Consider the following 23962-nt stretch of genomic DNA (forward strand, 5'->3'; position numbering starts at 1 on the left):
TCCCTCTTGGTTAAGACTTAAATAAAAAAATCGCTAAACGTTTTAGATAGGAAACATGGAAACTAGTTTGTGTATTTTTAGGTTTGTTTTATTTTATAACATGTGTTAACATCTGATTAACACTTGACACCTGTCGCAATCATATTAATATTATCGCCAAAATGAACCTTGATATAATAAAATTAGATCAAATATAAAAATATCCATAATATCCTTACCAAAAAAAAAATATCCATAATATTTTTATCTCAAGATAAATTTATTTATTTAATTTACAAATGACTCTATTTAGCGCTCACACATGAAAGATTATCATCCAACTAATATATTAAAATTTTGATTCAATAACAACAAAAATCAAATTAGTTTGAAGTATTTGAACAAAAAAATTAGATTTTAGATTATTAAATCAAAAAATTAAAAAAGTAGGGGATTTGTTTATAAAAGAAAAAAGCTATTTCAAAAAATCAAGTGAAAAAAAATTAGGTGACAGGAAACTTGTAACATAAGATTTATAACTCTTTTCTTCAAAGATTTTAGAATTTATTACAAATATCATTATCAGTTAATTATTTTAAATTTTTTCTAATATCTAATTTTGAGATTAACTTTCTTCATATTATTGAATCATTTTGGACAAATAATGTCTTTTATCTAACTTCATTCACACCATTTATAGATTGTCCCTAAAGAGAAAAAAAAAATCAACATAGACCTTAAATTTATTGGATATTGTAATTAATATAAATCACTATTTTGTAGAAAGATTAAGGTTCAAGGATGTTGGGGGTGGATCCACACCCCAAACAAAAGGCCCAGCTCAGGAAAAGCCCATAATAAACCCCCAAGGGAAGGAAGGGTGTTATGGTCTTTTACATAGACGAACCGACACGACTCTCTATAAATACAGGCGTACGGCCTGCGTAAAAGGAGGTCAGAGAAAAAGGAAGAAAAGTAATACAGCAAGTACAAGAACTTCAGCTCGTCCAAGCAGAAGTCAACGGTTTTGGAACCAATCGCTCGGAGAATCGGCGAGACAACAGCTCGTCTATTATCCTCACCTACTTTTGTAACTCGTCTAAATCGTGTTAAAGCCCGTCTTTTGTGTCTCGACACCAATATAATATAAGAGAACTTCGACCCTCCTTTGACCGAACTAAATACACTAATTGTGATTGATTCCATCATCAACAAAGGAGACATTAATCTTAACTAAAAAATGGATTATAAAACTATAAATAATAGCCCAACATTTATAAATCTCTCTTCACTTTTAATTCAATTTTGTTGTTTGAGGCTAAAGCTTCTAGTAAGCCTTCACCCGATTGTTTACAAGTTTATCTTTCTTTTTTTCCATTTATAAGCAACAATGGAGCACGATGAAGAAATACCCTACTTGAGAAATGAAATTAAGAAAGATATGGAAGAACAAATCTATAAGATCTCCAGAACCTTCGACTTACAAACATCTGATGCAACCATACTTCTCATGCATCTCAAATGGGACTCGCTTCTTGTTGCTAAGCACTTTGGTGGAAAAAGGGAAGAGTTATTGGCAGAATTAGGTCTACAATCAATTGTAATTGATTCAAATCTAGATCTGTCTAACTCATCCTGCGGTATTTGCTCTAGGATTGAAGAATTTATTGAGTTTGATCATGATAATGATGGTGATGATGGTGATGACCATGGTGATGGTGATTACCATGGTGATGGTGATTACCATGGTGATGGTGATTACCATGGTGATGGTGATGGTGATGGTGATGGTGATGGTGATGGTGATGGTGATGGTGATAGTGATGGTGATGAGGTTGAAGATGAGGAAGATGAGGATGAAGATGATGAGGAAGATGATGATGATGCTAATGATGATGAAGAAGATGATTGTCTCATCTCCACACCCTTTTGTTCCCACAAGTTTTGCAAAACTTGTTGGAGAGAGTATCTTAAAAAGCATTTCTACTCTTTGGAAAGAAACCTAACTCTAATCTCATGTCCTGATCAAGATTGTGGAGTTGCGGTTGGACACAAGACAATTGAGAAACTAGGAGTACATGATGAAGAAATGTACGAGACTTATCTTCTGAGATCTTACCTTGAGATCAAACATCTTTCTGCACCGGATTGCAATTAGGCTATTGACCATATTTAAATTTATTGAAAAATAAAAGTTTTTTTTTATATAAATGTATTTTTTTAGTTTTTTAATATTCAAGGATTTCGAGCTGAAGTGTAAGCTAATCTTCAAAACTTATGAAAAATTATGTTCTTGCCGTTATATAAATTTACAATTAGATATCATGATTTAAATCGTATAATAAGATTCTTATTATTTTCTCTTAATACCTTAATAAATTATTTACCATAATTTGGCTCCTTTTACTTTCCATAGATTCAATAGTACAAAATAATTTTCAAGTATACAAAAACTAAATTCGCGCCAAATACTTAAATCGTACTAAAATTTGTATCATGATTGGAATTGTAAAAAAAAAAAACACTCCCCCTATAAATTTGGTCATTTAGTATTTTGATAAGTTTTCAACTGTAACATCCGTGAACCAAAATCCCGGTTTGGGAGTTGCATCGGTCGATGCAGGTTGTGCATCAGTCGATGCAGGTTCACTTTTGTGCGTTTTGGGTAAAGGAAAACCCTTAACACGATTTTTAGTCTCATTCGTGTTGTTTGGCCGTTTTTGGGAGAAAACGAATGAGAGAAAGAGTTCTTGAGTGTTCTTGGTGATTCTGGAGATTTGAGGCTGTTCATGGAGAGATCTGTAGCTGGGATCGTTGTAGGAGCTTCCTAGAAGCGTTTTCTTCCTTGTGTTAGGTTCAGATTCGTCTTGGCAAAGATAAGTGCAGGACCATGGCTTATCTAAGCTAGAGAACTCTTTAATCTGCTTGTTTTGTGTTGTTAGACGTGATAGATTGTTGTTATGGACGTTAGGAAGCTTTCTTGTGGCTTGGGATCGAGTTTTGTGTTTACAGGAACGAAGATCCGGCGAGAAGCTTCGGGGAAAACACGATGCTCGACATTGCATCGGTCGATGCATAGCTTGCGTCGGTCGATGCAAGTGCGAGGACGGCGCGTAAAACTCTAGAGTTTTCGTGTGATGTCGAGCATGCATCGGTCGATGCAGATTGGGTATCGGTCGATGCAAGTTACACTTGCATCGGTCGATGCAGCTTCTATGTCGGTCGATGCAATCCCTTGGTGTGTCGATCGATGCATGTTTGCGTCGGTCGATGCACTGTCCTGGTTTGTCGATCGTTGTTTATTGCTTGTTGTTTGATGGTTAAAGATACTCTATTGCTTGTGTGTATAGCCCAGTAGATGAGAGGATTGCCTTACTGAGTGTTTATAAAATACTCATGCATTGCAATATGTGTTTGTGGTGCAGGTAAAGGCAAAGTGTGATCGTGGAATCAAGGCAATGAAGAGGAGGATGTTCTAGGGACTCGGTTTTATGTTGTCTGGCATTGATAGGTTGCTAAAGTTGGGTCATTAGAACATCGCTAGGTTGCTGGTTCTATGATTCCTGTTGTTTTGGATATTGATTATGTTGGAATATGGTTATATTTTATTATTGGATTATTATTGAATATTGGTTGGTTATTTCCGCTGTTGAATGTGTTTGTGGTTAGGTGGCTAGTGGATATGGGACCACTAGTTGTAGTTTATTTTATTATATTATATTTATTATTTTTTATTTTTTTTAAAAAAGGTCGGTCGTTTCATTTTGGTATCAGAGCCCTTACGGTTCTAGGTTTGGGTTCACTAGGTTTCTGTTGTAGATGTTTGGGATTGCATGTCTTGATTGATTATGTGAGTTAGTCAATTGTGTGTGGAATGGAGTCCTAGAACATCCTCTTCGAGCCGACTGTGTGATTCCATGGTGAGTTTATGTTTCTGTGTTATAATAGAAATTGTTTGCTTAGCCTTCTGTTCATGGTAGTGCAGATGGTTAGAGAGGATGCTGTGGCTGGTCGAGGTCGTGGACGCGGACGTGGTCGTGGACGTGGACGTGGTCGTAGTAGGGGCAGAGTCCCAGTGGTTAGTGAGACCGAGGACCAGAGTGTGACAGCTGAGGGTGTTGGCGAGTCGCAGGGTGTTCCGGGGGATTCCGTGAGTGTGGCAGGAGGGGGCGGTGTTGATGCTCCAGTGGCCGGTGATGCTCAGGTTCCGGGTGTGAGAGTCCCAGCGGGTGGAGTCCCTGGTACTGACTTTGCGGCTATGCTAGCACAGGTGTTAGAGCGGTTACCACCAGTGGTACCGGCTCAGGCTCAGGTAGTGCCACCAGTGGTGGCGGAGGAGTGGCAGCCAGTGGTTGCGGATGTGGGAGCACATAGACGTTATTTGTCTATGCTCAAGGAGATGAAGGATCTGTTCACTGAGAGGTTTTTGGGTGGTACAGATCCTACTGTTGCGGATGCGTGGAGGACGAGTGTGGAACGTAACTTCCATATTCTGAGATGTCCTGAGCAGTTTTGGGTGGACATAGGGGTCTAGTATTTGAGTGGTGATGCTTAGTTGTGGTGGAGATCAGTGGCTGCTTGGAGAGTGCAGCGGGAGATGACTTGGGCTGACTTCGTCTTGGAGTTCAACCGCAAGTATTTTCCTAGAGAGGCATTGGATCGGTTGGAGGTGCAGTTCCTTCAGTTGTCTCAGGGGACACGGTCAGTGCGGGAGCTGGACTTGGAGTTCAGTCGACTTCTTTGTTATGGGGGTCGGTCTTTGGAGTCTGAGGAGGCTCAGATCAGGAGGTCTTTGAGGGTTCTATGTGATGAGTTGAGAGTTCACTGTAGAGGGCGGAGTTATGCTACGCGTGCAGAGCTTGTTGAGACTGCAGCAAAGATTGAGAAGGATATCCGGGCACAGTCAGTGGCGGTAGCTCCAGCAGTTCAGCCTAGTAAGGCTCAGCAGCAGGGTGGTTCTAGCAGGGGCGGTATGCATGCTCAGGGAGCCAAGAGGAAGTGGGAGGCTACGCAGAAGCCGAGTGGTGCGGGTTGCTTCGGTTGTGGGAGCAAGGATCACAGGGTTGCTAGTTGTCCCAAGAGGAGTGTTCCGACGACAGGACCTCAGGTATGTTATCATTGTAGGGAGACAGGGCACATCAGGCCTTTTTGTCCCAAGTTGCAGCCGGCAGCAGTGGCAGCGTTGCAGCAGGTGCAGCCTGGAGGTCAGCAGGTGGCACGGATTGAGCAGACGCCACGTGCTTACACGACAGTAGAGACTGGTGGAACCAGTGCCGGGGCGATCACAGGTATAATTTCTGGTACTTAATCTTTGTGAATTTAGTAGGGCCAGATTTTATGTTTTCCTGTGATAAAGTGTTAGGTTCTCAACACATGAGGTTTGTGTAGGGACCTTGTTGGTGGGCGGGTTTAAGTCCCATGTTATGTTTGATTCTGGAGCTTCTCATAGCTTCATTACTCCGGAGTGTGCAGAGTGTGCGGGGATTAGCGGGGATCCTGGAGAGCGTGCAGGAGTTGTCAGGGTTGTGGGAGGTGAGTTCCTGAGAGTGATTGGATGAGCTAGAGGAATTGATATTCAGATCGCGGGGGAGTCGTGGCCAGCGGATTTGCTTATCAGTCCAGTGGAGCTTTATGATGTTATTCTCGGGATGGATTGGTTGCATCGGCATAGGGTGCATTTGGATTGCCATCAGGGTAGAGTGGAGTTTGAGCGTTCAGGAGGGAAGTTGGTTTTTCAGGGTATTAGACCGACTTCGGGGAGTCTCGTGATCTCAGCCATTCAGGCTGGGAAGATGATCGATAAGGGCCGTGAGGCTTATTTGGTTACTATATCTACGCCACAGTCAGTGGGGAAGTCTACGGTGAGCGGTATCCCAGTAGTGGAGGAGTTTGAGGATGTGTTTCAGTCTTTGCAGGGATTACCACCATCTCGGTCGGATCCTTTTACCATTGAACTGGAACCAGGGACGATGGCGTTATCCAAGGCTCCTTACAGGATGGCTCCAGCAGAGATGGCAGAGCTGAAGAAGCAGCTAGAGGATTTATTGAGTAAGGGATTCATCCGTCCTAGTGTATCACCGTGGAGAGCGACGGTGTTGTTTGTGAAGAAGAAGGATGGGAGTTTCAGGTTGTGTATTGACTATCAGGGTTTGAACCGGGTCACTGTGAAGAACAAGTATCCTCTTCCTAGGATCGATGAGTTGTTGGATCAGTTGAGGGGTGCTACTTGGTTCTCTAAGGTAGATCTGGCGTCAGGTTATCATCAGATACCGATAGATGAGGCAGATGTGAGGAAGACTGCTTTCAGGACGAGGTATGATCACTATGAGTTTGTGGTGATGCCTTTTGGGTTGACTAACGCGCCAGCAGCATTTATGAGATTGATGAAATGTGTGTTTCAGGAGTTTCTGGATGTGTTTGTCGTCATTTTCATCGACGATATCCTGGTTTATTCTAAGAGTCCTGAAGAGCATGCAGTGCATTTGAGGGCAGTTATGGAGAAGCTGCGGGAGCAGAAGTTGTTTGCTAAGTTGAGCAAGTGCAGTTTTTTGGCAGCGTGAGATGGGCTTTCTGGGTCACATTGTTTCTGCTGAAGGGGTTTCAGTAGATCCAGAGAAGATTCAGGCTATCAGGGATTGGCCTAGACCGCAGAATGCCACAGAGATCAGGAGTTTTCTTGGATTGGCAGGTTACTACAGGAGATTCGTGCAGGGGTTTGCAAGCAGAGCACGTCCTATGACTAAGTTGACAGGGAAGGATGTTCCTTTTGTCTGGTCAGAAGAGTGTGAGGAAGGCTTTGCAAGCCTGAAGGAGATGTTGACTACTACGCCAGTGTTGGCTTTGCCTAAGCAGGGAGAACCCTATGTGGTTTATACAGATGCATCTAGAGTTGGGTTGGGGTGTGTTCTGATGCAGCATGGGAAGGTGATTGCCTATGCTTCGCGGCAGTTGCGGGTGCATGAGGGCAACTATCCTACTCATGATTTGGAGATGGGTGCTGAAGTTTTTGCCCTGAAGATTTGGAGATCTTATCTTTATGGTGCAAAGGTACAGGTGTTTACAGATCATAAGAGCCTGAAGTATATATTCACTCAGCCTGAGCTGAATTTGAGACAGAGGCGGTGGATGGAGCTTGTGGCGGATTATGATTTGGAGATAGCCTATCATCATGGTAAGGCTAACACGGTTGCAGATGCTCTGAGTCGGAAGAGGGTAGCTTCGGTTCAGGAGCAGGAGATGGAGTCTCTGGTAGGAGAGATCAGTGCTTTGAGCTTGTGTGCTGTTTCACAGGAACCGTTGGGTTTGGAAGCAGTAGATAGAGCAGATCTACTGAGTAGGGTGCGGTTGGCTCAGGAGAAGGATTTGGGGCAGGTGAATGCCTCTAAGGATGTGGATTCAGAGTATCAGGTCTCAGATAATGGTACTATCTTGGTGCACGGTCGGGTTTGTGTGCCCAAGGATGAGGAGTTGAGGCAGGAGATTCTGAGAGAGGCTCATGCGAGCAAGTTGTCCATTCATCCAGGAGCGACTAAGATGTACCGTGACCTCAAGAGGTACTATCATTGGGTCAGGATGAAGAAGGATGTGGCTAGTTGGGTTTCGAGGTGTGATGTGTGTCAGCTAGTGAAAGCTGAGCATCAGGTTCCTGGCGGGTTATTGAAGAGTTTACCCATTCCTGAGTGGAAGTGGGATATGATCACCATGGATTTTGTGGTAGGATTGCGAGTGTCACGGACCTTTGATGCTATTTGGGTCATTGTGGACCGGTTGACTAAGTCAGCACATTTTCTGGCCATTAAGAAGACTGATGGAGCAGCAGTCTTGGCTAAGAAGTATGTGAGGGAGATAGTCAGATTGCATGGGGTGCCAGCGAGCATTGTATCTGACAGAGATTCTAAGTTCACTTCGGTGTTCTGGAAGGCATTTCAGGCAGAGATGGGCACTAAGGTGCATATGAGTACAGCCTATCATCCCCAGACAGATGGACAATGTTAGAGGACGATCCAGACGCTGGAGGATTTGCTGAGGATGTTTGTGTTGGATTGGAGTGGCCATTGGCCAGATCACCTGAACCTGGTAGAGTTTGCTTACAACAACAGTTATCAGGCGAGTATTAAGATGGCTCCTTATGAGGCTTTGTATGGGAGACCATGTCGTACACCATTATGCTGGACTCAGGTGGAGGAGAGGAGCATGTTTGGTGCTAGTTTTGTTCAGGAGACCTCAGAGAAGATTCGGGTTTTCAAGCTGAACATGAAGGAGGCTCAGGATAGACAGAGGAGTTATGCTGATAGGAGGAGGAGAGATCTTGAGTTTCAGGTAGGAGACAGAGTGTACCTCAAGATGGCCATGTTGCTGGGTCCGAATAGGTCATTGTCAGAAACTAAGTTGAGTCCGAGGTATATGGGTCCATTCAGAGTGATTGAGCGGGTTGGACCAGTGGCATATAGATTGGAGTTACCTGAGGTTATGCGTGCATTCCATAAGGTTTTCCATGTGTCTATGTTGCGGAAGTGTCTCTGTGAGGGTGAGAGAGTGTTGGCTAAGATTCCTGGGGATCTTCAGCCTAACATGACGTTGGAGGCGAGACCAGTGAGGGTTCTCGAGAGGAGGATCAAGGAACTTCGGAAGAAGAAGATTCCTTTGATGAGAGTCATGTGGGACTGTGATGGTGTTGAGGAGCAGACTTGGGAGCCTGAGGCAAAGATGAAGGCAAGTTTTAAGAAGTGGTTTGAGAAGCAAGCCGTAACTTGAACTTGTCTAGCTTGGTCCCATCTGTAATCCGTGGCTGGAGCGGGAATAGAGTATTCCAGCCCATCTCTCTTGTTACTCGGTCGCTTGGGATGGTTGGTTGTGCGACTCAGTAATAAGATGAGGTGGTGTTCGGGGTACAAAGTTTCCGTGAGGCGGGGTTTTGGAGAAAAGTTTCCTGAAATAGAAGTTTCCAAAAGTGGAAAGTTTCCAAAAATGGAAAGTGCTAAATATGGAAAGTTTTACGGGAGTTAGAATTTGTCCATTTTAGCGGTGGAGAGCCTTGGAGGGGCTTGTGTGTGGCCTTAGTGGCAGACTTTTGAGTCAGTGTGCCCGTGTGTGGCAGTCTTTTAGACATTGTGTGGTCTTTATGACGGGCTTTTTAGCCAGAGTATCTTTGTGACGGTCCTCTTTAGGACATTTGTTTGGCCTTGGTGGCGGTCCTCTTTATGACATTTGTTTGGCCTTTGTGGCGGGCTGTTTAGCCAGAGTGACTTTGTGACGGTCCTTCGGGACAGATGGTCTCTGTGACGGTCCTTCGGGACAGATGGTCTTTGTGACGGTCATTCGGGACAGATGGTCTTTGTGACGGGCTTTGTAGCCAGAGTGTCTTTGTGACGGTCCTCTTTAGGACATTTGTTTGGCCTTGGTGGCGGTCCTCTTTAGGACATTTGTTTGGCCTTGGTGGCGGTCCTCTTTAGGACATTTGTTTGGCCTTGGTGGCGGTCCTCTTTAGGACATTTGTTTGGCCTTTGTGGCGGCCCTTGTGGCATGTATATGATCCTTGTGTGGTCATGTGGTATTCCAGTGAGGGGATATGTGGTTGGTAGGACATTGAGATGTTTTACGCGAGCCACGGGAAAGAAACCTCGATAGGGATAGGACTCAGACGTGTTCAGAATCGTTTGCTCGCGACTCTTGGGGGACTTAGGTTCTCCTAGTACTGCCATATTCAGAAACTTTGTGACTTTGGAATATGGTTGGTATATCGACTTCGGATGACGATCCAGGGGCGCACTGTAGGGTGGCAACCCGAGAGACGAGTTGGATTTTCCTTATATATTATGGCATGTGGGTCTAGGCCCAATGAGGAGCCAACATTATGGCATGCAGACTTAGGTCTGATGAGGAGCCAATAAAAACTCAAGGTTTAGGCCTATGAGTAAAGGAAAGTCCAAAAGTCGAGAGCAAATGACGTCTGGAGCGTGAGTCTATCGCCTAGAGGTGACCTTCTGTAGATCAGTCGGAGGAGTGCGGGCCGTGGAGACGGTTGCACGGAAGTCCTTGGCTGATGGTTGTTCGAGATTCGAGGACGAATCTAGTTTGGTGGGGGAGAATTGTAACATCCGTGAACCAAAATCCCGGTTTGGAAGTTGCATCGGTCGATGCAAGTTGTGCATCGGTAGATGCAGGTTCAATTTTGTGCGTTTTGACTTAAGTCAAACGCTGCGTTTTGGGTAAAGGAAAACCCTTAACACGATTTTTAGTCTCATTCGTGTTGTTTGGCAGTTTTTGGGATAAAACGAAAGAGAGAAAGAGTTCTTGACTGTTCTTGGTGATTCTGGAGATTTGAGGCTGTTCCTGGAGAGATCTGTAGCTGGGATCATTGTAGGAGCTTCCTAGAAGCGTTTTCTTCCTTGTGTTAGGTTCAGATTCGTCTTGGCAAAGGTAAGTGCAGGACCATGGCTGATCTAAGCTAGAGAACTCTTTAATCTGCTTGTTTTGTGTTGTTAGACGTGATAGATTGTTGTTATGGACGTTAGGAAGCTTTCTTGTGGCTTGGGATCGAGTTTTGTGTTTACAGGAACGAAGATCCGGCGAGAAGCTTTGGGGAAAACACGATGCTCGACATTGCATCGGTCGATGCATAGCTTGCGTCGGTCGATGCAAGTGCGAGGACGGCGCGTAAAACTCTAGGGTCTTCGTGTGATGTCAAGCATGCGTCGGTCGATGCAGATTGGGTATCGGTCGATGCAAGTTACACTTGCATCGGTCGATGCAGCTTATGTGTCGGTCGATGCAATCCCTTGGTGTGTCGATCGATGCATGTTTGCGTCGGTCGATGCACTGTCCTAGTTTGTCGATCTTTGTTGCTTGTTGTTTGATGGTTAAAGATACTCTATTGTTTGTGTGTATAGCCCAGTAGATGGGAGGATTGCCTTACTGAGTGTTTATAAAATACTCATGCATTGCAATATGTGTTTGTGGTGCAGGTAAAGGCAAAGTGTGATCGTGGACAGAGCGGCCCAAGACCCAAGCTGATAAAGCATCAGCTTGCGGCCGCAAAATATATAGGTCTATAATCGGCCCTATTTCACAGAAAGCTCCTTTAGCTTAGTGGTATAAGCAGTTTCAAAACATCTTAGATGTCATGGGTTCGACCCTTAAAACTCTTATTTATTTGTGTTTTCATTAAAAAAAATTTTTAACAGACCTAAAAATATTTTTGGGCTTGTGGCCTCGTAATTCTCTGCGACGGCTCTAATCGTGGAATCAAGGCAATGAAGAGGAGGATGTTCTAGGGACTCGGTTTATGTTGTCTGGCATTGATAGGTTGCTAGAGTTGGGTCATTAGAACATCGCTAGGTTGCTGGTTCTATGATTCATGTTGTTTTGGATATTGATTATGTTGGAATATGGTTATATTTTATTATTGGATTATTATTGAATATTGGTTGGTTATTTCCGCTGTTGAATGTGTTTGTGGTTAGGTGGCTAGTGGGTATGGAACCACTAGTTGTAGTTTATTTTATTATTTTATATTTATTATTTATTTTTTTTTTTTTAAAATGTCGGTCGTTTCACTAACCATAAAATAATTAGATATCTAATATTATCTTTTGGTTTTGATGGTTAAACAATTAAAAATAATAATTTTAATTTTTTTCTCCATAAAACATGAGAGATAGATAGTGAAATTAATTTTTGAAAACTAATAATTATTTTAAAAGTTTTTCAAAAAATTTTAATATTTTTTTAATTTAAATAAAGTGATTTTGTGTTTACTACTGTACTTTTATACCCTTAACTAGGTACCAACCCGCACTATGTGCGGAATAAATCGATTTAAATAAAATATTATGAGTAAAATTATTATTTGAGATTTAAGATTCATTTGTATAAAATAAAATGTGTAATTAAAGTTTTCTCATTTAGTCAAATTTGCGTTTATTTTCTATAAAATATGTTTCACCCGTGAAATATTTGAACTTGGAAAAGAATTTTAAGGTGGCGTAGAAAATTTTGATGTCTTCTAAAAATCAAATTCACATATTTTATGTTTCACATTATTATTTATATGACTATACTATTAAATAGATAAAACAGAATTTTAATTTTAAACTAATTGATTTAATTTAAACTAATCCTAAGTTTAAAAATGCAATGAGAAAAATGATAAAATTATAAACAAATGAATAATTTTTATTTCTTGTTTGTGGAATGTAATTTACTTTTAATAAGTTAATAGACTATGAAAATGATAATTAAATACATTTTCGTATTTAATAGTTGATTAAATATTTCATTTTAAAAAAATAATAGAAAAAAATACTGGCTCAAAATATTTAAGGGGCATTATTTATTAAAAAAAATATAGGAGTTCTGTAAGGCCGACACATCAGTTTTTTTTGTGAGAGTGCTTCTGTATTAATATATAGGGGATAATTAAGTTAGAAAGAAAATATAAGAATTTAATTTTGGGTGTTAATTGTATTTTTAGAAAAATACAATAGTATATAAATGTAAATAATATTAAAAACTATTGACAATTAAAGGAAATAGTGTCCAGAGCTCTGTAAATACGACACATCAGCTTTTTCTGTGAGAATGTTTATCTTTTAATATATAGAGGATGATTTTGGTGTTAAAACACTAATACCAATGATGTGAAAACTTTGTAAAACACTACCTACTAATGAATTTTTAAAAAACACGAAATTCTAATAATTTAACAATATCTTTAAATCTTTTGTGGTACTTTCGGATTAATAGATTTACATAATGTCTAGATATATCAATAGTTTCAATTTTTTTCTTAAGTTTTTAAAAAAATATATAGTCGCAACTAGAACAAAAAATATAATAATGAAAATATTTTAAACTATCTTACAGTATGTTTTATAAAGATCTGGATAAAATTTTATAAACATGTATTTGAAGTAATTTTGAAAATTGACAAAAGAAAATTAATGAAGTACAATAAAATATGTTATTTGTTTTTAAATTCTTCCATTCATATAAGATATTACTGAAAATATGTAAATTAGCCAACCAAAAAAAAAAGTAGGGTTTGAATGATGACCAAATGTCCGTCTGTTTATAAATTTGTTCACCCTTACCGTTGCCACTATTCAAACCCGTAAACTAAACCTTATCCGGACAATCTTCCGGATACGTCCTACATTTTAGGACTTTATTAGAGAGAGATCGATAAGAGGAAAAAAAAAAGGAAAAAAAAATAATAATAATAAAAAGAAGAAATAGATCAACAATCTGGTTTGAGAATTGAAATGCAGCAAAACAAACCAAACAAAATAATTGAACCGACATTTTCAGATTAAACCAACCGGTTCTTCCAAATTGTTCTTTGCCATATAATCCTGAAGGCTTAAAACCCTGAACAAACAAGTCGCCTTCCTCCCTTCGTCACCGTGCGTGAGTTCTCCGACGCCGTGAATTCTTGGTTTTCCGACAACAGTTTATCTCCGGAAAAGGATGTTATGTTAGTTTTAGACTATGCCAAAGGAATCGTTCATCGATTTCTCAGAAATCCCAAATGGTATTCACCCTTTCCTAATCAATTTGTCTGCAATTTTGTGCCTTTTTGCTGTAGAAACCATAAAGTGTTTAGCTTTTCCTTGTGTGTCTTCTTATAGACTTGTGGGTTTTTTTTTGGTTTGTTTGGCAGGAACTGTGGACTCGTCTTGCTTCACAATCAGTTCTCTAGTTACTCCATTTATGTAAAGTCAAGACCTTTTCTACAAGTTCCATATGAATCAGCTTCTTTTGACCTTTTACGATCCCAGAAGCAGACTCTGCTTGCGTATGATGGTTTGTTTAACAGACGTTACATGAGTAATTCAACTATAGAGCTAAGAACAGATGATAATGTTGTGAGGTTTGCTTTCAACAATGCCACTGGTAACAACAATGTTGTGCCTACAAGGAAAGAAAAGAAATGGAAAAGGGCTAAGTTGTCAAGAAAGGCTAAAGTGAATGAGTTGAGGTTTTATCGTCTTAAGGCGAAAAAGAAGATGAATTCTCCAAACCCTGAAGTTAGAATTCGTTACAAGCTTGAAAAGGTTCTAATCAGTATTGATGCAGTTTCATATTATTGTACCTATACTAGTGTTGCTCAACTGCATTGTAATTGGGTTTTCTTGCGAACTTGGAAAGGGTAGACCTTTATATGCATGTATGACTGTTAGTCTTATAATGATGTGTTCATCTGTATTAGTCAATGTAACATGTTAGTAGCTCTAAAAGATTATTCAGGATCTGTTGGTATGGTTGATTGTGCAGGCGAAGAGGAAAGAAGAATGGTTGATTGAGAAACTGAGGAAATACGATGTCCCGAAATCACCAGCGGAGCCCTATGATCCAGAAATTTTGACAGAGGAAGAGCAGCATTACCTAAAACGTACAGGTGAGAAGAGAAAGAACTTTGTACTTGTCGGGAGACGAGGAGTGTTTGGAGGCGTGGTTCTGAATCTGCACTTACACTGGAAAAAGCATGAGACTGTTAAAGTTATTTGCAAGCCCTGCAACAAACCCGGGCAGGTTCATGAGTATGCAGCAGAGCTTGCTCGGTTGAGCAAGGGCATTGTGATTGATGTCAAACCTAACAATTCCATAGTATTGTACCGTGGGAAAAACTATGTGAGACCAGAAGTGATGTCTCCCATTGATACCCTCTCTAAAGATAAGGTATTTGATAAATCCAGATACTTTATGTTGGCTGTGCGTTTCTTGGTTTGACAAAAAGTAAATGAAAATGGCAGGCTTTGGAGAAATATAGGTACGAGCAATCGCTTGAACATACGAGTGAGTTTATAGAGAAGCTGGAGAAAGAGCTTGAGGAGTACCAGAAGTATGTTACTCGGCACAAGCAGAAGAAAGATGAAGAAGCAGAAAAGAACAAAGCAAATCCGAAGAACAAAGCAGAATAGAGAAGTCGATTTGAGACCTGAGCAACGTTGGATAATCGTAAACGCTAAACCGATGCTCTGTGCTTGCGTACCTCAACGACCCGGGAAAATGATTCTCGTTGGTGTGTTTGGGAAACTGAGGCTTGGGGCAGTTTAGTTAGAGAGAATGCTTTCAGAAAGTCAGCTGAAGAATGTATTTACGAGCTCTGACACATAACTCAATACTATCTCTATCTCTATTTGTCATCACCTGTTCAGTTTAGTTCTGTTTTCTCTCTTTTTGTAGCCACTTTAATCAAAGAAACTTCACTTACATAAATTATTGGATAACCAAATCGTTTATTTCCAGAGTTTAAGACAAGATACAAGCAGAGAAAGATTCAGACCTAATAAATGTTTTGGCGTAAAGCCCAAAATTTGGACACAAAATAGACTTGCAAACAATACTTCACTACACCAGTAATCCAATTTCTTCTAACCCCAAAAGAGATCTGATCAGAGGATACAATACAACTACAAATGTGAAGCAAATTAACTTCACTGAGACAAGAGAAGTGAAAAGAACTCATCTTGAGGACTTGTTTCTCCACTGGGTTCTCCCACGATTGATCTCCTGACCATTTTCTGACAACCTCAAGATATGCAAGAACTGGCTCTCATTGTGTTCTAGTTTGCTTGACGTGGTAGATCCGTTGGTCCCCGAAAGCTTTGAGACCGCCTCGTTGGGAGCCTCAGATGTGGTCAGTGAATCTACAATATCATCTTGCTGGCATTCTCTTCTGTAATCTAGAGTAATCACTTGAAGCTCGTGCGTGTCTATAATTTCTTGAGGTATGCTCTGCAATTACCAAGGACCAAGGTCAAATTTACGAGTAGGCCCATGAATAGATAACCTAAGGTTTCGTGGCATAAACTTAGTTACTCACCTCAAGGACCCACCCAATGTAGGTGACATTATTTACATGCTGGTTCATGTCTAGATCAGCTCGTCTAGGCTTAAGCCCAAGCATAGAATACTGAGCTGGATCTTCCAGTTTTGGGATTTTCTTTAAGCTGCTATTGTTCTCCTCTGGAAACGCTAGTCTACAGAGACAACCTAGTTCAGAATTTCATGTCGAAAGAAAATATGGTGGAAACCAAGTATTCTTCACCTGGGTTCTCGAGGACAAAAAACCAAGTACTCGTCCCGAACTTCATCTGTAACTCTTTGAAGCCGTCTTGTGTCTTGGTTCATCATCACCCACTTGCTGTAACATTTGTGAAACAACCAACATTTGAGTAAAATATGCATGAAATCCCCATATAACTAAATTGGCACTTATATGCTACCAATGTCAATGATGTTGCATCAGATACACACAAACCAATTCATTGAAAAAAGAGAAACCATATGCATCCAAAAAAAAGTGATAAGAGTCTGACAAGTTGAAAAAGCAAAAACCTTGTAGCACGGCCAATAACTTCACCGGTAGCACAGTCCTTTAAAATCCAATCACGTCTAGTTCCAATCCTTCCTTCACTCTGACACCAAGTCTCAATCTCAACCACATCACTCCTATAACCAAAACAAGAAAGCTGAAAACTTTCAATTCCAACCACTCAAATCATAAGAGGCAAAAACAAAAAACACCCTTACCAAGCTGGATACTTGTAAATCTCAATATGCATTCTTGCAGTAACCCAAATGAGATGCAATTTCCTCATAGTAAGTGTTGTAGCAAACCCATCAGTCGAAAATCCAACTTTCTGAACATGATTACATGCCACTTCCTACACAAATTCATACTTACAATTTGTAAGTTACAAATCAATCACATGACCAGAAAAAAAAGAAGGCATAACCAAGAGACCATAACACTGAACAATGATCACATTAGAAAGTTAAAACAAACATTGCAACACACAAGAATCGCGTTTAGTATATTGAGTACACACAAACAAACCCCAAAAAGAAGCAAAAGTTGCAAAACCTGCAAGAGATTAGCAATTGTCTCAACGGTGGCAGTTTTGTTAATCCCAACTTCATAGCTTCTAACAATGAACTTCTCCTTATACGAAAACCCATCTTCCATCAGCCGACCAAATCGGAGACGATCCGCCGGAGGAGCATCGGAAACAGAATCGGCAACACGGAGGCTGCTGTTTCCTTGATCGGCTGAGAAAATTGCCCGAAAAGGTTCCTTCTTTAGCTGAAAACAAGAGACGGGTCCGGTACGGCGATGCACCGGAGCAAAAAGCCGGCGAGAATCGGAGAAAAAAAAGCCGTGTAAGTGGTCAGTTACATTACACGAAAGCTTCAACATTTCTGGGTAAACTGAGAGATGGGTTTTGTTTATTTTAGGGAATATGATTAAAAGGGTTTTTGTGTGTTATAGGAGAGAATCAAGGATTTGGTGTTTGTAATTTTGTCGACGACGATGAGACCGAGGAGGAGGACAGTGGAAATTGAAAGCTGAGAGATTTACGAGATTGCCATTGATATTTTGATAGTTGTTGGCCAATTTGGCAAAAGAGTAAAAAGGAGACATGTGTGGTGAATAAGAAAGGAGGCTCTCTGTTTTGGTTTCTCACGTGACCGACCTCTCCCTGCTCACCGCTCGCTTCTCTCCATGTATATTACACATTAACTATATATACTTTATACGAACTCTACACGACAAATACGATAAAACGGCCACAATCGATTCAAACTTCTACTTCCCTCTGTTTCAAAATATAAAATATTTTAGAGAAATTTTTTGTTTTATAATATACAGTAAAATCTCTATAAATTAATACTCGCTATAAATTAATCAATTCTTCTGGTCCCGAGTTGGGCCGGTGTAAAAAATGACATATTTCAATATATTAATAATATAATATTTTTTTCAGAAATCCTGTGTAAGAATATGGTCCCATCAATATCATAAATTAATAATCAAGGTAATATTAATATATATATATATATAAGAAAATCTAGTGAAATATGACTCTATTGTTGCTTGTATATTCTTGAATTTCCATTTTTATTGGAGTTCATCTCTAATCTTTTTCATTGCGTCTTCTCAAATCGCATCCAAAAATTATGGAGTATCCTTAATGCAATAATTTCTATTTTTACATGTAATTGGTTCTAAAATTACCGTAATATCTTCTTTGACTTCATCACTACCATGAATTATAGTAGCAATTTCTTCTTAACTCTAAACTTCTAACATTTATCATAAATTTTTACCTAAACTCTAAACTTAACAATTACAATAGCCAAGATTATAAATTAAGAAAATTCTTTAATATTATGAATGATAACAAAATATCTTATTTTATAATATAATTCTTTTAAATTATGAAAATTAAAAATCTCTTCATAAATTAATAAAATATTAATTTATCGATAATAATTATTAATTTATCGATAAATTAAAACCTCTATAAATTAATAAAATTTCATGGTCCCGACCTTATTAATTTATAGAGGTTTTACTGTAAGATGTTTTCAAGTTTTTATGTAACTTTTAGAGCATGTGCAACAACGTGCACTTGGGCCGTCCTTCGATTTTTTGTGATTTTAAATAAATCAAAAAAGGCCCAATATCGAAGAAACGATTCTTATTTTGGGACGCTTTTCGTCTGTCGACTTCGACACATGGTTTATTGTGATTTGTAGTAGAATTTGTCTAGGGTTAAAACAAAACAATTTCGAGAGAGAAAATTTTTGACTTCTTTCTTTTCTCTCGACGACGACAACAAACCGATACCGATCCTCGACAATTTCACGAAGCCGATCCGTTCTTCTCACCAGAAGTTCTTGACGAATTACCGAAGCCGATCTTCTGTTCTGCCGAAGCCGGTCTGATCTTCTCTCCCGATTTGTCTCGACGAATTCTCGAAGCCGATCTTCCGTGTCTCTCATCAAACCATTGGCGATTTCAAGCCAAAAGCGATCTTCTCTGTCTCCCTAAGCTTGTCCGGCGGTTCAATCGTGCTAAATAAGGTTTGTCTTCTTCCCCCACTTTGAGATTTCCCTCATTATCGCTGATTATCGAATTAGGGTTATCGAAATAAAAAGATTTGTCTTATTTTGCTGATTTGCTTAAGGATGATCGATTTTTCTCTGTGTAAAGGTCGATTAGTGTCTTTGTATAGATAGTTTCAATCATTCTGTTTATTCATGTGTAAAGATCGATTTGTCTCTGTGTAAAGATCGTTTTGTCTCTGTGTAAAGGTCGATTTGTTTTTGTATAAGTATGTCAAAGTTCATCTTATCAACGTCTCTGTGTCTCTGTTGTTTGCTATTGACAGTTTACTAAATCGTATGGTTGCTAAAATGTTTTTTACATTGATTTTGCTAAAACTTTTGTTTATTTGTCTTAATTGTTAAAGGATTATAGGTATATACAAACTCTATTATAGGTTTTTAATTTGGTAGTTGTAATGTGTACTTCTCATAAATTGTGATTGTTGTGTAATTGATATGGTTGCTTCGACATGTATACGAACTAGGTGTGATAAGTACTCGTATGGTTGCTAAAATGTTTTTTACATTGATTTTGCTAAAACTTTTGTTTTTTTGTCTTAATTGATAAAGGATTATAGTTTTTAATTTGGTAGTTGTAATGTGTACTTCTCATAAATTGTGATTGTTGTGTAATTGATATGGTTGCTTTGACATGTATACGAACTAGGTGTGAAATGTATACTAGGTCCTGGTTGGTGACATTTTGGTCTGGTTTGTTCATAGTTTCTTGTTTAATTTTGTAGTTGTAATGTGTACTTGTCATAAATTGTGATTAGACATTGGTTGTTAGGTCTTTATGTTTTGTTACTTATTGGAAGTTACCTTTTAACCTATTAAACCCCAACCATCTTCTTCCTATTTCCATCATAAATCTCTTTCATTTAGTAACCCCTTCTCAGTTCTACTCGCTTCTTTAATCTTATCCCTTCTCTTCTATACTTGCTTCTCTTATCTTTAATCTTATTCCTTCTCTTCTCTACTCGCTTCTTCATATGGATTCTACGAATCCCTTCTATCAGTCTTCTTCTTACTTAAACATGCTTAACAGTCAAGAAGAAGGTGGTTTAAATGAAAAATTTCGTTGGGAAAGTTATCCACCTTCTCGACAGAGCAGCTCACAAATGCCTCCTCACAGCTCCCAACCTTCTCCTCACAGCTCCCAACCTTCTGAGGCGCCAACTCTTTCTCAAGAAACACCATTGGAGAGCAAGGAGAGAAAGACATGGACACCTGCTGATGATGAAGTCTTGATCTCCGCATGGCTCAACACTTCAAAGGATGCCATTGTTGCAAATCAACAAAAGAGAGGTAGCTTCTGGCAAAGGATTAGAAAATACTATGCTGACACTCCTCATGCTAGAAATGGCGGTGAACAGATGCTGGTGACACATTGCAAGCAGCGTTGGCACATGATAAATGACCAAACTAACAAGTTCTGTGCGGCATTTGCAGCTGCAGAGATACTGAACAACTCTGGTCATTCTGAAAATGATATCTTAAAGAATGCACATGATATCTACTTGCTGACCATAAGAAGAGATTTAACCTTGAACATTGCTGGTGTCTATTAAGGTATGAGCAGAAATGGCTCAGCCTTAACACTATTAACACGCCCCTATCTCAGCCTGCAACAAAGAGGAAACCAGCTGCAGAAGGTTCACAATCATCAAGCTGCAATGTTGAGGAGTATGAGAAAAGACCAGAAGGGATCAAGGCTGTGAAGGTGAAGAGGAACAATGCTCAGTCCACATACGTGAAGACTCTTGCTGAGTATAAGAGCATGTGGCATGTCAAGAAAGAGGAATTGGCTGAAAAGGAGAAAATACAGAAGCTGGCCATCCTAGACACTCTCTTAGCCAAAAAAGAACCCTTGAATGCGAGTGAAGAAGTTATCATGAACAAGATAGTGTCCCAGTATTTCTGATATTAACTATGTGTTTGTTGTTTGTTTTTCTTGCTTAATTTCTAGTAACTCGGCTTCTGTATTTCCTGTTTGATTTGTATTTCCTGTTTGTTTGATTTGTATTCCATGTTTTAAACTAAATCAATATAAGTCTATTTCATGTTCTAGTAACTCGGCTATTGTATTAACTCACTTAATCAGATCGTGATTTCTTTAAAACATTTGTTCTACTAAGTCTAATCTGCTTCTTCTTGTTTATCTTCAGGTTAACTCTGAAATGGGCCAAGACTATAGCTACTCTCAGCCTGAATCATCCGATCTGGCTGATAAGTACTCAGAGGACACTGCGGAGAGAGAACTAGAGGCTTTGATTCGTATGGATGAAGCAGAGTCGAGGCAATACCCACCTCAACCTGAGGTGGAGCATGGATTCCCGAAGGAATGCTACTGTGGTGCGCAACCTATTCTATCCAACTGCTACAACAGAAGGTATGTGATTTTAATTTTATTGAAGTATAAGTTTCGCTATATATGCTAACACTTTTACCTATTGCAGGTTCTTCACATGTCCAAATGTCGATGATGGAGAGATGCATATTCACAAGTGGTGGGATGTGGCTATAATGGAGGAGTTGAGAGACAGTGATAGACGATATGAAGTGATGGCTGAGAAGGTAGATTACTTAACCTTGTTCAATGAATATGAATCAGACATCAATCAGGTTAGAGATCAGAGTTACGCAACTGAACAGAAGATGGTTATGTTAGAGAATGTAGTTTCTGAGATACGTAAGGAAAATAGGTTTAGAAATTTAACTGATTTGCTGGTTGTTGGTGTAATGGCTATTTTCGCAGGTCTTCTAGGTATCTTGTTCATGTCTACTTAAATCAGATTGTAGACATTAATGTAATTACTTGGATGTTTGTAATGACTTTCTCTTTGATATGTACTTGTTGCTACGGTTTGAGGCTCACGGGTACTTGTTGTTTTGTTTTGCTATCTCACAGGTACTTGATGTTTTGTTTTGCTATGTACGTTTTATTGTTTTGCTATCCCACGGATACTTGTTGTTTTGTTTTGCTTTGTATGTTGTTTTGTTTTGTTGAGGCTCACGGGTTACACCATAATGGAACACCGATTTTTAATATCACGGGCACTAGTCTTGGAACACCGCATTATATATATGCTAACTCTTCATTCACACCAAACTATATCAAAGCAACAAAACATTCACACCAAGCAATATCAAAGCAACAAAACATTCACACCAAACAATATCAAAGCAACAAAATATTCACAAGTTATTTCTTCCTTTCTTTTCCTTTCTCTTCCTTTCTCTTCCTTTCTCTTCCTTTCTCTTTAATACAAGTTACTAGGACCGGATCCGCGCTACAGCACGGAGGAATATTCACGGTTACTATAATTTATAACTAATAAGAATATTTTTTTATGTTTTATGGTTGAAAACACTTATTAAAATAACATTTCATATAAGGTTTCCTTTGAAAAAAGTTTTTTACCATCAAATGCTTCCGAATTAATATTGTAAGGTTTCCTTTGATTGGCATTTGATTATAAATACTACTAAATACTATCAAAAATATATTTAGAGATATATATACCATCACAAAATTAAAGAGGAATATGTAAATAAATAAACGATGGTAGTGGGTTAATAAAAGTTAACCTCAACAGTTTCCATTAGTCCATATCAATTATAAAACACGTATGAGAACCCAATAACCATAAATAAAATTCAGGCAATTTTGTAAAGGTCCATAAAGCCCAAACAATTTTACTACAATTAACACTTGTCAATTAAAAAAAAGGTAGAAAGGGAAAGTGACCGACCAAGATCAGCGACCGAGGTGAAAAATTCACCATACTGATCTGCAAATTTCTCAATCATCAAAGATATCGGTACAACAATAATTTTTTTTCGTTATTGATCTGATAGTTTTGCAAAGGTAAGCTATTTTTATTCATTCTCTTTTTGTACACAAAGTTTCCGAAATAGACAAAAATCTAAGTGAAATCACTTTCTAAATTTCTCTCACTCTTCAACTGTTGAAGATCAATGGCTTATCTTTTGGTTAGTTTCGAGCTACCATTTCCGTCAGATCAGATCCTGCTTCTATTCATGAAAGACAGCTATATCTAGCTAATATGGATTCCGGGCTCGTCTATTCACATCGATATATACTTATCTCCGGATGAGAAAGCAAAGGTACACAAATAAAAAAACAACATGGATAGGTCATATATATTGATTGAAATTTTGTACATACCTGATTAGAACATATGAACATATGCTTTAGTATAGATGTCCTGAAAACAAATGTTAATATATAGATCATATTTGATAAAATTTTATTGTAAACACAGATCGTCTAGATTGATTTTCTATTCATAACAAAAAATAACAAAATAAGAACATAACCAAACATCATTAACACATAATTTTGTCACCTTGTAATGTGAAGCTTATCAAAGGATTTGTGTAATTGTTTTATGCCGTTGCTTCTTGCTTGTGAAAGAGTGCTTAGATTGTCCTGAAAAGAACAATATCCTCTTCTTTACGCTTAGATGAAAGTATAGATAGAATATCCGTAGTAGTTTATGAGTTTTCTGAAATATCAGTAGTAGTGAAACCTAGGAAAAAAAATTAGAATGAGAACTGCAAAATATTTAGTATATAAGTGTAACGTTACACGTTTTAAATTCTAACACATACCATTGGAGTCTTTCCAACAAAGCTCATAGGATGAGGTGAAGCTTGAAAGTGAAAGAGTTACCTTTGCTCTGTAAGACAGAAAACAGATCAGGTTAATTAATAAAAAAAATTAGAGTTAAGTTTTCTACGCATGAAAACTTACTATCTCATCAGATCCATCATTCTTATTTTGTCTGGATATATCTGACATTATATTATCCATTTATGCAGGATTTTAACTTGGACGCACCATGCGACTTTGTAAGGTTGTTACTCTCTGATATAAGAGAATGAAGGGCCATTGATTTCTGGAAATGCTCTCTTATCGTGTTAAAAGGTAAATTCAGTGTTGATGTGCTAATTTTTTGGTATTGAAAAACTTATTTATAGAGGTCATAGTCTCTTGGGGTTAGGTGGATAGAAAATTTGGCAATAGGTTTGTGATCATGCTAGATTTTAAAATTTGAGA

General features: G+C 38.9%; 4 protein-coding genes and 1 pseudogene across 4 annotated transcripts; 4 read left to right on the forward strand and 1 right to left on the reverse strand.

Moving 5' to 3' along the window:
* The first annotated feature begins 1369 nt into the window (after window positions 1-1369).
* Window positions 1370-2137, forward strand: LOC104732429 (putative E3 ubiquitin-protein ligase ARI13). The gene has a single exon (XM_087478036.1). It carries the CDS (start codon window positions 1370-1372, stop codon window positions 2135-2137), a length of 768 nt encoding a protein of 255 aa, XP_087334162.1.
* An 11101-nt stretch (window positions 2138-13238) lies between these two features.
* LOC104732427 (putative CRM domain-containing protein At3g25440, chloroplastic) lies at window positions 13239-15198 on the forward strand. The gene is made up of 4 exons (XM_010451970.3): window positions 13239-13510; window positions 13640-14033; window positions 14254-14658; window positions 14733-15198. Exons 1-4 carry the CDS (start codon window positions 13452-13454, stop codon window positions 14898-14900), a joined length of 1026 nt encoding a protein of 341 aa, XP_010450272.1. The 5' UTR covers window positions 13239-13451; the 3' UTR covers window positions 14901-15198.
* A 3-nt stretch (window positions 15199-15201) lies between these two features.
* On the reverse strand, window positions 15202-17483 carry LOC104732428 (oleoyl-acyl carrier protein thioesterase 2, chloroplastic). The gene is made up of 6 exons (XM_010451971.3): window positions 16850-17483; window positions 16516-16649; window positions 16321-16434; window positions 16031-16126; window positions 15806-15962; window positions 15202-15717 (listed from the first exon to the last, which is right to left on the reverse strand). The coding sequence occupies exons 1-6, from the start codon at window positions 17180-17182 to the stop codon at window positions 15445-15447; spliced, it is 1107 nt and encodes a 368-aa protein (XP_010450273.1). The 5' UTR covers window positions 17183-17483; the 3' UTR covers window positions 15202-15444.
* Window positions 17484-19997: 2514 nt separating this feature from the next.
* LOC109127981 (glutathione S-transferase T3-like) lies at window positions 19998-20800 on the forward strand (annotated as a pseudogene).
* Window positions 20801-21050: 250 nt separating this feature from the next.
* LOC147930887 (uncharacterized) lies at window positions 21051-21706 on the forward strand. The gene is made up of 2 exons (XM_087479265.1): window positions 21051-21268; window positions 21336-21706. The coding sequence occupies exons 1-2, from the start codon at window positions 21057-21059 to the stop codon at window positions 21664-21666; spliced, it is 543 nt and encodes a 180-aa protein (XP_087335391.1). The 5' UTR covers window positions 21051-21056; the 3' UTR covers window positions 21667-21706.
* The last annotated feature ends 2256 nt before the right edge of the window (window positions 21707-23962 follow it).

This window comes from Camelina sativa, chromosome 12 (assembly GCF_030686135.1).
Source record: "Camelina sativa cultivar CO46 ecotype springtype chromosome 12, ASM3068613v1".
NCBI lineage: Eukaryota > Viridiplantae > Streptophyta > Magnoliopsida > Brassicales > Brassicaceae > Camelina > Camelina sativa.